A 16,806-nucleotide genomic window follows, 5' to 3' on the forward strand; every position below is an offset into this window, starting at 1 on the left:
ACCATTTTATTCCCTAGGGTGTCTGCTAAAAAAAATATATAATGTTTGGGGGTTCTGAGTAATTTTCTAGCTTGTAGGAGAGGAGTGCCAGAATAGACCTGGGCTGGAAGTGGTTAAACAATATAGGCACTTCTTTTTAATGTTTTACATAGCTATACCTGTAAAATGGGCCAGCATGAAGTGATCTAGAAGGACTTAATTTTCTGAATAAAGCTCCACTTTAAGCAACACAGTTCAGTACAATGCGCCACTGGACCAGGGGCAGAAGAGAAGTCTCCTCAATAGGAAACAGGAAAAAAGCTGACAAGAGGTTTAAAAAGCTAAGTTCACCTTTGGAACATGTTACACCAGTATTTAGGGTGAAACATGTTCAACAACCTCCCCCTGCACCACTTATCCCCTCCTTCCCCATAACAGCATGTGGGGTTCTTCTCCTCACACCCGCTGTCACATTTTAAAATCGGCGGGGCTCCACCCGCACAGCCCTGTCATTCACTCGCCTGGACGACCTTCTACTGGGGGAACAGTTAGCAAATATCAGTCAATGTCCAACAGACAGTTCAAACCCTCCAGTGATTTGGCTAGATCCTGAACCTCAGAATGGAGGAAGGGGAGGAACTGATGATTTATTAATAAAGGGATTGGGGATTCATTGAAAAAAAGACAACTGAATTACATGTTCTCTTATATCCAGATGAACAGGGTATTTGTCTCTCCAGTCGTGGCAAATGGAGTCTTGTGGGCAGTAAAGTAAATCTCTCTTAAGCAAGCCATAAATGAATCAATTTGCTTTCCTTCCACTACGAGTGGAAGGAAACAAAATTGCTTGTTTCCCCCATCAACACGGGCAGGGTTGATGGGGCAATACCTCCCGCCATGCTATTGTTTTCTGCTGCCGGGGAGGGGGAGTGCGTTAGGTAAAAATAAAGGGAAACGCTAAAAAAAGACAGTAAATGCAGCCACCACATCTAAGAACATTTTGGGGGTTTAGGTATGCTGTTTAACCAATGAGATATCAGCCACACTGGAAGTGTATTGCTTAAGTGAGTCAGCTAGCTGGTCATTATAAATTATTCGCAGTATATACAATCAAGATTTATAAAGCATTGATAAGCTCAATTTCATTTTTTACACCACTTTCTCAAAAACTTTGGAAAGCCTGTACATTTCCCTTTACATGATTGCCTTTTTAAACTGTTTAATCAACCAGGGTGTGTTTTAGTTAAATGGTTATATTAAGAAACACAAAGCAGAAAAACAGGGGAGGTATGCATAAATAAGCAAATGATTGATTGAAAGCCAAAATATGTTTAATGTTCATATATACAATTTACATGGAGGCTGTTTAAAATAATATATATAAAAAAAAATAAAAAACAGAACTTTACTCTCCAGTGTGTGGCAGCACCCATCCAGTGGTGTCTGTTATCTACCAATATTAAAAATGGAACCAGTATGTATAGTTCTTAGATGCTCTGTCAAGTTTGCGATAACAAATCTTTAACGTTATAAAGGATTGTTTCCCAAACGTTTGTCAGTCCACCATCACAACCTTTACATCCTGTCCCCCTATGTAACATTGATTTAGCTGTCTGCAAATCTGTCTCCCTTTGGGTTAGAGTACATGCGCCTCAGAATCAGAAGCAGAATGCTTTCAGGGATAAAAGTAATGCATGGTAAAAACAGCAAAAGTAAACACTGCTTAATATGATTCAGTTCAAATTAATTCATTGCAAACACCCATATGCACTTAACCTGGCCATTTACTGTACGAGTTTTGGCCACTTTCTGAAGAATCGGCCGAAACTTGCTTAGTGGGTGGTCCTGTTGCTCGTTACTTGGCTGGCATCCCTTGTTTAAAAAAAAATCAAAGACGCCGGGCAGGAAATTATTGTCCAAAAAGTGCCTGCATCCAATAAGTCAAAATGTAAAAGATACAGCGAAGGTTTGTTCATCCACACTGAATAGCGTGAATGGAGTAATTTATTATTATCCATGTATGGCCAGCTTAAGCCTTTGGCTTTCGGGCATAGAAGGGGCAATGAAAGATGTTGCAGGCAAGTGTAAGCACCTATAAGTAAATGTACTCTTATACTTGTTAACATCTTATATTTTTTAGTGATAGTCCCTTTAAATGTCCCCGCTGAACTGGCCAAATTTAAATCCATGCATGGGCAGGCTGGTCGTACACAAGTTGATCTATTGAAAGTCGGGTTTTTCCCGAATGATTAGTGGTGCCAGCTATATTCTGATGGCAGGGAAGGCTCCCCGCTGTCAGAATTCAATATCCACATCGAATGTAATTCATGACGTATGGGATGCCAAACACTGAGCTCTCCCAACATTCAGCTACAGTAAATATATGTGGAATACCTCTGACACCGGGAAACACTGTTTATATTTACTTTATTTAAGTAGTTATGGTATGGATAAAATAATGTACAAAACATAAAGTTCTTATATTCATGTTAAATATAAGTAAAACCTGTACATGACCTTGCTTATCATTTTTTGTCATTCATTATTGATTTTCAGAAACATGGAAACCCCCGTTCTTCTGAACAAGAGAGCAGTTTTTTGTTATCTTATAGTGAAAAATGTTACATAATAAAAAAACACATAGAACCCTAATAAGTACACATATATATTTTTTACTTTCAATTTGAAGCTGATTTATAAATAAAAATTACCATCTGCTTTAAATATGTTTTTGGTTAAATATGTTATTACTTTCAGGTCACCATACATGTGACAGCATATGGTGCTGTTTGGTAATAATACATCTGTAGCACAGGTACACTAAACATTGCCCTCTATTTATTCAAGAAAGCAATTCAAAGAACTATACTAATGTGGTGATAGCCATTACAACCAATCTGATTAAGCTGGTCATAGATGGTTCGAATCTCCCCGCTGAACTGGCCCAGATTTGAACCATCTATGGGCAGGCTGAATGTACCCAAGTTGATCCATCAATCGACTTCGGTACAACCAGCATGTCTGATTTTTGGCATGTGATTATTGCCAGCAACTATAGCCGCTAGCAATAATCAGTGCGTTCTCCCAGCAGAGACAGCTCCCTGCACCCCCAGCTGGGAGAACACAATAGCTCCACAGGAAGGGATTACCCCCATCAACACTGCCTGTTTGTTCTCTCCAGAATTTCCTCACTTGTTGCTTCCCCTGGTTCCACTTCCTGTGACATCATCACCTGCTTTCCACCTGCGTTCCACGTTGGACCTGGCTGTCTTCTTGGTGGCCACAGGAAAAGACTGCACATCTTGTATCCCATGACCACCTCCCTGTGGATTAGGATGGACCGGCGACTGGACTGCACCTTGTGCCCACAGCACAGATGAGCCTGATTTTATTCACCCTCCTGTAAGTGCATTAGTTGCTGTGTAATTAAAATCTTACTTAACTTATTGCACTTAGGTGGCGCTTCTTTTTTTGTTCCCTTACCCTCATCAACACTGACTATGTTGATGAAGGAATTGAGCGATTTTCTGTGAGCAAATCGCACCATCTATGGCCTGCCTTAGATGAGTACTTTGATATCAGGGAAATATGGATGCTATGAGTTACTTAAATCTATGTAAATACCACAGTGCTGGGCTGGAAAATTTCAGCCAGAGAGGCAAATACTGCCTGTTTCCCTTCCAAGCAGGTTGAGACCAGTAATATCCTGACTGGTAACAACTTCTGTGTATTGATTAAATTTTAATGGCTCACTATCAAAGTTGAAAAGGCTAATAATAACATATACTTACACATTTTGGCTTCTAATCCCCACCTTTTCTGTTCTGAGCCTGCCATAATATAGAGTAGAAACACCACCGTGAATGACGAGGAAGTAGAAGATAATAGTTACCCACTCTGGCTGTTTCCAACTCGACCAGGCAATGACCATATCTACAGGGCAGGCAATTGCCCACCAGCCAACAGTGGGATTATTGATCAGAGAGGTTAGAAAACTTATCCCGAATGCCATTTTCCTCCTAAAAATATGCAGCACCTTCAGCTTCTGATCCTGCAAGTTTCTGGAGCACTCTGTAGTGCTCAAAAGAATTGTAGTCATAAGCGCAGCTGGGCAAGCCTGCATGGGCAGCAGCCAAAGGACTCATATAATGAACCTAATATTATTATACCTTGAGTAGTCTGATTGATGCATCCAGGACTTATCTGAATAAATATTCAATGCAACTGCTTATGTGCTGTTGAGATAGATTGATTCACATGTAATTAATGTTTTTAATTTAGCTTACTTGGCAAACAATATAAAGCTGGCAATGCCCTGAGTCAACCCAGATCTCAATAGAGATAGGCTCAGAGCAGGAAGATTCAACTGTTCCCTTTCTCTCGGTTACAACTTTTGACTCTCTGTAGAGACCAGCCATGAAAAAAATGCCATCACCACTGCAGTTCCTCCTTACATTTTACAGAGATGCTATTTACAATTCCAACAGGTATTTCTTCTCTTGATCTGCTATACTTGGAAAGTCAGATAAAAAGGAATCGTGGGCAGCTTCAAGATCTTGCAGTGTCTGGAAAAGCTGTGTAACGCTGTCTGTCTTTGCAGGATCTAAAAGATGAACACAATTTGTAGGAATTATCACGAGGTCATTTTTTTTTTTTTTTGCAAGACTTTTGAAAAGTGACAACTCGGTTGGGTGTTCACATAAATATACACTGTAACTGTAACAGTTATCAGTCAAGGCATGCCTTGACTAGCTATTTTGGGAAACAGTTAAATCGGTGGTGTTTGCATTAGAGCGATTGACCCCTCTGTACTGGTGATCACTGTCACCTACGAAAGTGAGAGGAAATATTTAGAACTGTCCCCAGAACAGGAAGTAAGAAGATATCTTCTAATAGAGACACCTATTTTGGGGACAACTGTCTAAAAGGCTTCTCTGGGACAGAAAGTGGAGGAAATCCCACAGGGTTTTGAACTCTTTTCTGCTCTATCCAAAATTGAAAAAAAAGTTTTGGCTATATACGATGCTCAGCATAAATGAGTACACCCCAACAGATTTGTCAGAAAACCTTTACTTTCCTTTCAGAATCAACATTTTACTACAATATACTACAAAATACTTCCACAAATGCGGGCCATTGATTGTAACCAAGATTTGTAAATTTGCACACACAAAAAATTATTTTTCCAAACAAATTCATTCAAGACCATGTTGCAAAAATGAATACACCAATGAAAGCCTTAGTAGCAAAGCTAAATTTTAGCAAAAATGTATCTACAGGTGAGTCTATTTCTAATGCCCCATACACACGAGCGGAAATTCCACCAGCAAAAGTCAGATGAGAGCTTTTGGTCCGAAAATGCAACTGTGTGTATGCTCCATCGGACTTTTGCTGGCGGAATTCCAGCCAGCAAAAGATTGAGAGCATGTTCTCAATTTTTCGGTCGGAAAAAGTTCTGATCTGAAATTCCGATCGCCTGTACCTATTCCGATGCGCAAAATTCCTATGCATGCTCGGAAACAATTCTACGCATGTTCGGAAGCATTGAACTGCATTTTCTCAGCTCGTCATAGTGTTGTACGTCACCGTGTTCTTGAAGGTCAAAAGTTCAACAAACTTTTGTGTGACCGTGTGTATGCAAGCCAAGCTTGAGCGGAATTCCGTCGGAAAAACCATCCGAGATTTTTCCAACGGAAATTCCGGTTGTGTGTACGCGGCATTAAATGGGTGTCCAGCAGACAGTTGATTATAAAAGGGCGTCACTTAACAAAGAAAACCCCTTCCCATTTCATGCAGTCAGCAATGGCACCACATGGAAGAAAAATGTCACAAGGCCTGAGAAAGAAAATAATTTCTTTACATAAGAAAGGTGAAGGCTACAAGAAGACCAGCAAAGCTTTACCTAATAGTCAGAATACTGTAACAAAAATGATACAAAAATGTAACAAAGATGGAACTCCAACCATCTCACAGAGACGTCCAGGCCATCCACGGAAGTTAACACCTCGACAGGAGCATCCTCTGATGAGAAGGGTTGAAGAAAATTATCATGCAAGTTCATTGCAGTTAGCTAAAGAAGTAGAAAACCAAACTGGGGTGATTGTTTCCCGTGACACAATACACCGTACACTGCAGAGTAATGGCATGCATGGGTGTCATCCACGAAGGAAGCCTCTCCTAAACCCCATGTACAAAAAAGCCTGCCTAGAATTTGCCAGGGCCCATGCTGAAAAAGAAGAAGACTACTGGGACTCTTACTCCGGAGTGATAAGACCAAGATAAATGTTTTTGGAACTGATGGCTTCAAAACTGTATGGTGTCACAAAGGTGAAGAGTACAAAGAAAAATGCATGGTGCCTACAGTGAAACACGATGGCGGCAGTGCCCTTCTGTGGGGCTGCATTGGTGCTGCTGGTGTCGGGGAGCTGCATTTCATTGATTTTATTATGAATTCACCGATGTACTGCTCTATATTGAAAGAGAAGATGCTACCATCACTTCGTGCCCTTGGTTGTCGTGCACTTTTCCAACATGAAAATTATCCAAAACACACATCTAAGGCCACTGTTACATTTCTAAAGAAGAACAGGATGAAAGTTATTCAGTGGCCAAGTATGTCTCCTGATCTGAACCCAATTGAACACCTATGGGGAATTTTGAAGAGACAAGTTGAATACTACTCTCCATATAGCACCCAGGCTATAAAAGAGGTCGTTCTTGAAGAATGGAAAAAGATAGATGTTGCAATATGTCGCCAACTCTTTCATTCCATGCCTAGAAGACTTGGTGGCATCCTTACAAACCATGGAGGTCATACAAAATACTAGCTGTAGTACTTTTTGTTGTGGGGTGTGATTCCATTTTTGCATCAACTAATTTGAGTAAAACTGAAGATTTTGTTATATTATTAAACATACTTTCATGTAATGGAGCTAAACAAATGTTCTAGAAAACTCAGTTTTGTCATGTGTTCATTGAGATATTGATTAAAATCTTACTTTTCAAAAGGGGTGTACTCATTTATGTATAGCACTGTATACACTTTAAAGCCCCATACACACTATCAGATTTTCTGCTGATTTTTTCCTTCAGATTTACCAAAACCATATAATATGAGGTCAAACCTTAGGAGTTTCAATTTGTATGCAATCAGGCAGGCCCTTGCACTACATGGTTTTGGTAAATCCAAAGACAAAAATCAGCAGAAAATCAGATAGTGTGTAGGGGGCTTAAGAATAATGACCGGCAGACACTGACTGACACTTGCACATTATTGTAAAGCCCACCAACTCCCAAAAAGAAAAGAATGATCTTGATCCCGTAGGGCCTGGTTCCCATTATTGCGGCTTTGAGAGCTGTATTCGCATGGGCATGGCAGCCAATTAATTTAAATGTGCTGCTGTGCATGTGATTTATGCAGGAAAAAGATTCCTGCACCATTTTTAGAAACGCAGCAGCAAGGAAATTATGCAATTGACCGGCAGTTCCTGCACCCGCAAACGCGCTATGTTTTTAGATGTTTTTAAAGAGTTTTGGCTGTGGGTGGTTGCAGGTGCAGGAACAGGAGCAATTCAGGAGAAATTCCCCAACTCACAGGCACCGACAATAAAGTGAACCTAGGCTAAACGGCAGAGGCTGCGAAAAGCTACAAAAGACATATTATATTGTCTGTGTATACATAAGATATTTTCTGCATCAGTACTGTGAATGTGGCTGCCATTAAGAGCAATGACCCACTGGCATCCCTAGGATGGCAGACCCTAATATTTATTTATTACAGGTACTTACATAGTGCTGTAAATGTATGCAGTGCTATACATATATATTATATTATACATTCACATTAGTCCCTGCCCTCATGGTGCTTACAATCTAAGGTCTCTAACTCACATTCATACATATACATACTAGGGCCAATTTATACAGGAGTCATTTAACCTGCAGCATGTCTTTAGAGAGTGATACAGTGCAGTAAATGCAGAACAACCTGTGCAAGCTGATACTGTGCAAGAATGCAAAAGTGACTTTTGCGATTTCTGTGTTTACATATACAGTATAATTTTGATTGGCAGTGATGTGTCAGAGTCTTACTGTTGCAAAATACTGTAAGTTTACATAGTACCTGAAAAACTTACCTGAACTGGAATGAGATTTGCCTGTATAATCACATTTTGTCAGCTCCACATATTTCTCCCTATACATTAAAATAAATGATATTATGTAAAGGATATTCAGTAGAAAGCTATGCATTAAAGTAGAATTCTATCCTCAATCTAACTAGTCTTAAAAATCCCTCCTAACACCTACGCTGACTAACGTTTAAAAAAAAAGATGTTGATACTTACCTATTCTCCGGTTGTGCTTGACACTAGCTAGGAATGCCTGGCAGCAATGACGTTACTCATAGACTCCCATGTCCCAGCTGTTGTCAGTGCTCTGTCCTCTTCCCCGCACCCGCCGCTGGCTAACACAGGGTAGCCAAATTACATGACCAGACGGGGGGCATTTACACTGGTATTTACCTAAAATGGGACCAATTTATCTAAAATAGGGCTAAACACCTAACTGAATAATGATTACTTTAACACATCTGTTTTATTTACTTAAGCTGGAGAGTACAAAACCAGGCTCACTTCTGCATAGAAACCAATCAGCTTCTAACTTTAGCTTGTTCAATTAAGCTTTGGCAATAAAACCTGGCTGCTTTGTTCTGGCCTGTGTAGCTACTATATGCCCAACAGGATAAGGAATGTCTTTAGATGTACTATATATGTAAATTATAAGTCTAAAACTAGGTCTTCTCTACACTATTTCTAAGCAACTTCAAATGTCTAGGCCCAATGCTTGATTTTCCACTTACCTAGAAATTTTCTCCCCGTTCCCCTTTCAGCCCAGGCTAAGCAAGGAAGACTGTCAGCCATCTTTTTATCTGGTACAGGTACCTTATATGCGTTTTCATATATTACCCCAGTTACTACTTAAATGATCTAATTATAATTTGGTTTACAAGTGTGGTCATGACAATACATGTAACAGGTATATAAAATTGTCCTAATCTCACAGGAAGTGAAGGGGAGATCCCCAACCTAACTAAGGCCTCATGCACACCGGGCACTTAGACCTGGTGCATTATATGCTGGTGTTTTGTTGTGAGCAGAAGGCACAGGTGCACCATCCAGCCCCACTGCCAGTAGCCTGTAAAACCCTATGAGAGGCTGAAAGCTACTGCTGGATGGGGCTGGACAGTGAACCAAGTGGTGCTAATGTTTATGGCACTATACACTCAGGGGTGAATTCACAGGGACGACTGCCAAAATATTGGGATTTCATGCACCAGGGCTAAACATCCTGTCTGCATGAGGCCTACGGTTTCTAAGCCTTCCCTGATCTGAAGACCAGCCCCTCTTGAGGCTACGAGGACCTCGGTTTCACGTAGTTTCCTCAGGAGAGTGAGTGTATTTTCTTTAGCTCTGCTGCTTTCTGTTAATTTGGAAGATTTTTCTACTATCAACAGTAGTTGGTAGATTCAAGCCAGATACTGAAAACCTACAAGTCTCTCCAGTTAGCCAACTAGAGCAGGTTTGCTTGGTTCATTAAGTATACTAATGTTCTCTTTGCGACAGTACCTGATTTCTTGGAATTTTCTACAGTCAGCTAAGAAACACAAATTTTTCAGCTCATTAAGTATACCGATATTCAATCTGTGATGGTGCTACAGTTGGCAGTGTCTACCTGTCTGTCCAGTTTGGAAGAGAATTTACTTTTAGTTCAGGTCTAGGGATTTCTTGTGGAGTCACCGAGCCAGAGCTGTGGCAGCATTCCTGTCCCTGTCCTTGTTGTACCTAGCAGGCCTAAGCTGTGTTGGGGTTTTGTTTTCCCTCTGTTTAGTACTGATGAGCCATTTGTGGTATCTGCCACAGAAGCATCAGGGGTGGCCCATCCATTAAGGGCATTCCCTTTCAGGACACTAGATGCATAGATTCCAATGGGGGGGGGGGGGGCGCGGTGTTTTTTTTTTTAAGCACCAGATTAGAGCCAGAGGTTCTAATAGGCTTCAAAATAGGGTGGGCTTGGGTGCAGAGAATGCGAACCAAGCCCACCCAGGTGTGTTTAATAGCGAACAAATTCGCTATTATAACACTGATCCTTCTCCCGGCCAATCAGGAAGTGGGTTCTGAGACCCGTCACTCAATTGTCTGAAAGGACAGGTGATCCTATTGGATGCCTAGGAGGAGGGGAGGAGACGCACGGCGGAAGCGAGGAGAGGGAGGACACAGGAGCCACTGCCTGATGCCCGCCACCTAGATGGGGTAAGTGCCGGACCGACCGGCAGACAGCAAGTGGGGGGGGGGGGGTTGAGGTGCCTCCAGGGTGGGGATTGTTTGCCGTGCCCCCCCCCCCAAAAAAAAAAACACCAGCCGCCACTGAGAAGCAGTTGTAACTTACTGACCAAGGAGTTAAAATTAAACTTTTACTTTTAGGCTTGATTTACAATTTTGTGTAATTCACTTGCTAGCCACATTGGGGGAGCCCTCCTTTTTATTTTCTACTAGGGCTACACAAGGGAAAAGTTAACACTTGTATTTGTTTCAGACAGCCAGACTCTGTTTAGGCTGAGCTGAGCTGATACATTAATTTTTCTGCCTCCACCTTCTTCTAGCACTAAAAGGGAGGGAATGTAAGGATGTGTTCATGTACACAAGGGACAATGCGGTAATGCATGCACACAGGGGCCATTTTTCTTTTTGAAAGTCTCTTCTAGCACACAACCCAGCAGCTCTCCTATGCAGCCAGTACATGCTACAGCCAGTGCATAGCAGCCTCCTCTGTAAAAACCCGTACACACGATCCGAAAATTGTATGGAAAAATTCATACGACGAGCTGTCTGACGATTTTCGGATCGTTAGTACAAAAGCTGGATGTGCAGACTATAACATTTTTGGCGGATGTGAACTCAACGTCCGATTTTCGTTTCTTTAGTACGGTTTTCGTATGAAAAAAACGTAAGAGCTAGGCTCAGAAACATAAAGAATACATACAAAACTATTCAACACATTACGTCACTTCTGACGTTGTATTCTGTCGTACGAAATTTTTCGTATTGTGAGCAACCTCTTCACTTTTGACATGAGACTACCATGCCACAAAAAATGGACTTTCGGTCCTCCCAAAATCTAAGCATGTGTACAAGGCTTAAGCCAGCATCTGGGACCTGGCAGACACAGGCCTAGAGGTTACTGCACTCCCCCTACTTGGGTGAATCAGTCAACCTCCGTATTCCCTCTCACAAACTTTAAGCTCTGCTGGTCTGATGTTACAGAAGAGGGGTTGCCCTACTGCTACAGGAATCCCACAAACTTAAATTCCATGTTCCTCCCCAAGGAAATATCTGTCTCTCAATTGCCTGGCTAATTACCTTTTGATAGACAGATTGCTTCTGTCCATCAAAAGGTAATCACTACTTCCTTTAGATAGACAGATTGCCTCTTTGTTATTTCAGAACAACCTAAAATAGGTACTCTAGCTCCAGATCCACAATTTTTAAGTGGTTTCAACAGGTTGCTGTGTAGGCCTGTGAGTTGTAAGATATGTCTTTTCTCGTTTAAGCACACTTCACAAGTGCAGTGAGTGCTTCTGTTTTTTTCATCACCAGACCTCTGTGTCTCAGATATGCAAGCCTGCAACCTAGTCTTCTATACACATTATTTAAAGTCTTTCGGTCAACGCCTCTGCTTCGGCAGATGCTAGTTTTGGTCGAAAGATCCTTCAAGTGGTTGTTCAATGCTTAATCAGGAAACAGAACAAGGGTGCACAAACCGCTTCAGGCAAAAAATGGACACACCCGGTCCAAGGTGCTAATCCCGACTCATCTCCGTAGGCAATATCAAGAAGAGAAGAAAAGATCGATCGCACACTTGAATCCAAATGATGCTGTAGAAATTTCTTTACTGTCATGAGCCAGACAAAATTGCAATGATGATCAGTTGACGCGTTTCACACTAAAAGAACCGTGCTTGTTCACAACAATTGAAATGATCACAATGCAAGCTATTTAAAGGCGTATATTGAATCAAACACCTAACACAAAACACCTGTAGTTAAAGAGCAATCAACACAAATCTTCACCGACATAAAAATATTTCTTAAATGCCAAAACATCTGATCATAAAATGGTCAAAACAAAAAATAGATAATGTAAACATGTAAGCAAGAAATGTATTAAAAACAAAAATAGAAAAATGAGCGAACAAAACATGTATATATACCAATATAAATCACATATATCACTGTGTAACAAATTTAATCTAATTGTGTGATTTAGTGCTTATTATTAAAGACTTTTTTTTTTTCGTCCTCTAGTTGAGTGTTGAGAACACTCCCTTTGATTCTTAATAGAAAGGTAAATTCGATAAATATTGAATGCTTTCTAGGGTGGTTCTGTGTGGAATATTTGCGTTGTATATGCGTTTATATACACAATACTTTGTCTCCACATTATTTATATATATGTGGACATGGTCGATTTTCATGTGTATGCGCATTCTTTCCATCATGTATATGGTTTAGTATCTCATTGTTTCCCCTTGAACAGTTTTTAAGAAGTCTTTAATAATAAGCACTAAATCACACAATGAGATTACATTTGTTACACGGTGATATATGTGATTTATATTGGTATATATACATATTTTTTCGCTCATTTTTCTATTTTTGTTTTTAATACATTTCTTGCTTACATGTTTACATTATCTATTTTTTGTTTTGATCATTTTATGATCAGATGTTTTAGCATATAAGAAATGTTTTCATGTCAGTTAAGTTTTGTGTTGATTGCTCTTTAACTACAGGTGTTTTGTGTTAGGTGTTTGATTTGATATACTCCTTTAAATAGCTTGTATTGTGAGCATTTCAATTGTTGTGACCAAGCACGGTTCTTTTTGTGTGAAACGCGTCAACTGATCATCATTGCAATTTTGTCTGGCTCATGACAATAAAAGAAATTTGTACAGCATCTTTTGGATTCAAGTGTGTGATCAATCTTTCCTTCTCTTCTTGGCTGTTTAATGTGCTTCATTTTCTCTTTGCCTAAGTTTTTTTCTTGTGCTGATTCACCTGTGTTTGTGTTCCTGTGGTCATTTGGGCTACTTTTGGATGTCCCTAGGCTGCCTAATTATTATCAATCTTTGTCCCTCAATGGACAGGGTAATTACAAATTTTGTACTGACTGTAAAATCCTTTTCTCTGAGTCCATTGAGGAACTCCACTCATATGTTATTGTTTTTTCTTTTTGAACCGTTAGCTACTATTGAGTAGGTTGTGAGGGGTTAAAGCCTCAAAGGGTGCTGGCCTTCAGTTTCCATTTAGTCAGCAATAGAACCCTAAGTTGCTTAATTATCTTCAAGCTGTGTCCCTTGACAGACTTCGAGAAAAGGATTTTATGGGGAATACAAAAATCCTATTATGTGATTCTATGCTCATTATGAATTACACTGGACATCCTTCTAAACTCTTAAACTGAAGGAACATTTCAACATATATTAGCACAGATGTATATAAATCTTTGACCCCTCTTACTTCATCTGTTCTCTCACTCCAATGAGGTGTTTGAAGATGAGCTGAGCCTCTAGATCAGGATTCAAGAGATCATTCCAGTCCTGTAATGTGACTTCATGTCGTGTTTTGTCACAGCCAGCACCTGAATTACATAAAGACCACATATAAAACAAACAGATCAGTATATCCTACTAAATCATGTATTAACTTCTAATTTACCCTAAATATTTGGCATTTTACCTACTCTGTTTTGCAAATTCTAACGGCCCTTTTTACTGTAAATTATAATACGTGCAGAATACTGTATGTATTTTTTTTTCAAAAGAAGAGGCATGTAGTGTTGAAACTGGGGGGGGGGGGGGGGGGGAGCAGGGGGGACGTGTGCCCTGGGGGCCAACTTCAGAGGGGCATCGCCCGCCCTGGGAGCCAAATTGAGAGAAGACTGTCGGCACTTGGCAGCTGCCAGCCAGCTTACACTAACAGGGAATGGTATATGGCTATGGCGGCCAGTTGTATCGGGCTGGAGTCTGACTGACTGTCACAGTCAGACAGACTCACTGACTGTGTAGCTGAGCGCTGCAGGCTGCACCTGAAGAGAGCCGCCAAACTGGGCGGGCGGCTATGCAATGTGACAGAGGTGAGCCCCAGAGCCAGCACCGCACTGCCACTGATCGCAGGGCAGGAAGAGCTGGGATCCAGACCTGCTGGCTGCAACATGGGGGAGCGAGCGAGAATCAGCTCAGTACGTGTACAGTACAGCTCAGTACTCTTTCACTGTTTCAAATCAGGTACTGGTCTTGGTCTGCAGCACTATTTTCTACTATTGTTGTTGTTTGTTTCTGGTGTACGGCAAGGAAGGGCAGGGGCGCCTATGACATCGCCAGCTTGTCACTTCACTGTAACAGAGCCGGGCCCAGCTTTCCCCAGGCTCCTCCTCGGCTCTGCTTTGTCTTAGGAGCCTGGGACGAAGAACATGTCCTGCCTGCATGGAGCTGCACTGTGTCTGAGTTCTGTGTTTGCAGGATGGGAGGGAAACAGAAGGATTTGTGTTTCTGTTTGTACAGCTAGGGGGTTTGGGTTTATACTGAGAGGGGGAATGTGGGGGGCTTGTTCTAAAAGAGGGATGTCGAGGATGGGGATTTGGAGGTGACAAGTGATTTGGAGGGGAGTCGTTTGTGGCCAATGAGATATGCACTCCTGATCACCGCACTCTGTACACCGCATGCTCCTGATCATCGCACTCTGTACACCGCACGCTCCTGATCATCGCACTCTGTACACCGCACGCTCCTGATCATCGCACTCTGTACACCGCACGCTCCTGATCACCGCACTCTGTACACCGTACGCTCCTGATCACTGCCCTCTGTACACTGCACGCTCCTGATCACTGCACTCTGTACACCGCACGCTCCTGATCACCGCACTCTGTACAGCACACGCTCCTGATCACCGCACTCTGTACACCACACGCTCCTGATCACCGCACTCTGTACACCACACGCTCCTGATCACCGCATTTTGTACACCGCACGCTCCTGATCACCGCACTCTGTACACTGCACGCTCCTGATCACCACCCTCTGTACACCGCACGCTCCTGATCACCGCCCTCTGTACACCGCACGCTCCTGATCACCGCACTCTGTACACCGCACGCTCCTGATCACCGCACTCTGTACACCGCACGCTCCTGATCACCGCATTCTGTACATCGCACGCCCCTGATCACCACACTCTGTACACCGCACGCTCCTGATCACCGCATTCTGTACATCGCACGCCCCTGATCACCACACTCTGTACACCACACGCTCCTGATCACCGCACTCTGTACACCGCACGCTCCTGATCACCGCACTCTGTACACCGCATGCTCCTGATCACCGCACTCTGTACACCGCACGATCCTGATCACTGCACTCTGTACACCGCACGCTCCTGATCACCACACGCTCCTGATCACTGCACGCTCCTGATCACCGCACTCTCCTGATCACCGCACTCTGTACACCGCACGATCCTGGTCACTGCACTCTGTACACCGCATGCTCCTGATCACAGCACACTCCTGATCACCGCACTCTGTACACCGCATGCTCCTGATCACCACACTCTGTACACCGCACATTCCTAATCACCGCATTCTATACACCATGCATTCCTGATCACTGCATTCTATACACCATGCATTCCTGATCACCACAATCTGTACATTATGCATTCCTGATCACCAGATTCTATACACTGCTCATTCCTGATCATCGCACTCTGTACACCACCACTCCTAATCTCTGCATTCTATACACCATGCACTCCTGAGCCTTGCACCCTGTATGTAGCACACTCCGGGTGTAAATAGGGATTCTAATGTGAAAGGAGGGCTCCTGATGTAAGCAGGGACTCCAGTAGTAAAGGGGGTCTCTGATGATATAGGGGGATTCCTGATCTAAAGAGGGCCCTTGATGTAGAGGCGTTCCTGATTTTAGGGGCCATTTCTGATGTAAAGGGGGACTCTTGGTGTAAGGGCGGCTTCTGGTTTAAAGGGCTGCTGCTGATGTGAAGGGGATCCTTAATATAAAGGAGGACTCTGATGTTAAAGGAGGACTCTTGATGTTAAGTAGGGAGCTCCTGATTAAGGGAGACACCAGATATAAAGGGTGGCTCTTGATGTAAAGGGGACTGATTCACATCTGATTCACATATATGTGAACCGAGCCTCAAGGGACATTCACACCAGTGGCTGCATTGGAAATTACAGTGCATCACACTTTTTACCTTTTTTTTTATTTCAACAAACATTTTTTTGAAATGTCAAACAGTGACATTTCATTAAGTTTTATTGGCTGCAGCGTGATGGGAGGCGGTAGATTGCCTTGCAGTGCCCTGTGCTGAAATGAAGTAGTGCATGCAGTGCTTTTTATAGTGCACAATCACTGCAGCACGTGTATGAATTGGCCAAATAGGAGAAATTACATTTTTCCCTGTCTTGTGGTGGCACTGCACTAGAATAGCCACCAAACACAGTCCTACCACACTTGGTGTGAATCTACCCAACAAATTGTTGGTATTTTATTATTTAAAAAAGTCCCAATAGCAACTTTTAAAATGTAAAGAGCTGTGCAGTGTGCAGTGATTTTTGTACTGGGCGCTGAATGACCCTTTCATGGGCCTGCTGACTCCTCTGTCTTTGGGGGGTGCCAAACTGAGTCTTTGCCCCGGGTGACAGGATGTCTAGCTTCACCAATGGCTGTATGGAAAGCTGTTAGTGG

At 42.3% G+C, this 16,806-nt stretch overlaps 1 protein-coding gene across 2 annotated transcripts in view; it reads right to left on the minus strand.

The window, feature by feature from the left end:
• Positions 1-1,292: 1,292 nt before the first annotated feature.
• The window catches only part of LOC141128111 (ras GTPase-activating protein 4-like), a 248,708-nt gene continuing 233,194 nt past the window's right edge, over positions 1,293-16,806 (minus strand). For both annotated transcript variants that reach the window (XM_073615193.1, XM_073615194.1), the window contains exons 19-21: positions 13,556-13,676; positions 8,115-8,173; positions 1,293-4,582 (exon numbers count right to left, since the gene is read on the minus strand). In XM_073615193.1, the coding sequence (XP_073471294.1) occupies positions 4,452-4,582; positions 8,115-8,173; positions 13,556-13,676 (311 nt within the window). In that variant the 3' untranslated portion in view covers positions 1,293-4,451. The remainder of the gene's footprint in view (positions 4,583-8,114; positions 8,174-13,555; positions 13,677-16,806) is intronic.

This window comes from Aquarana catesbeiana, linkage group LG02, assembly GCF_042186555.1.
Source record: "Aquarana catesbeiana isolate 2022-GZ linkage group LG02, ASM4218655v1, whole genome shotgun sequence".
Taxonomy (NCBI): Eukaryota; Metazoa; Chordata; class Amphibia; order Anura; family Ranidae; genus Aquarana; species Aquarana catesbeiana.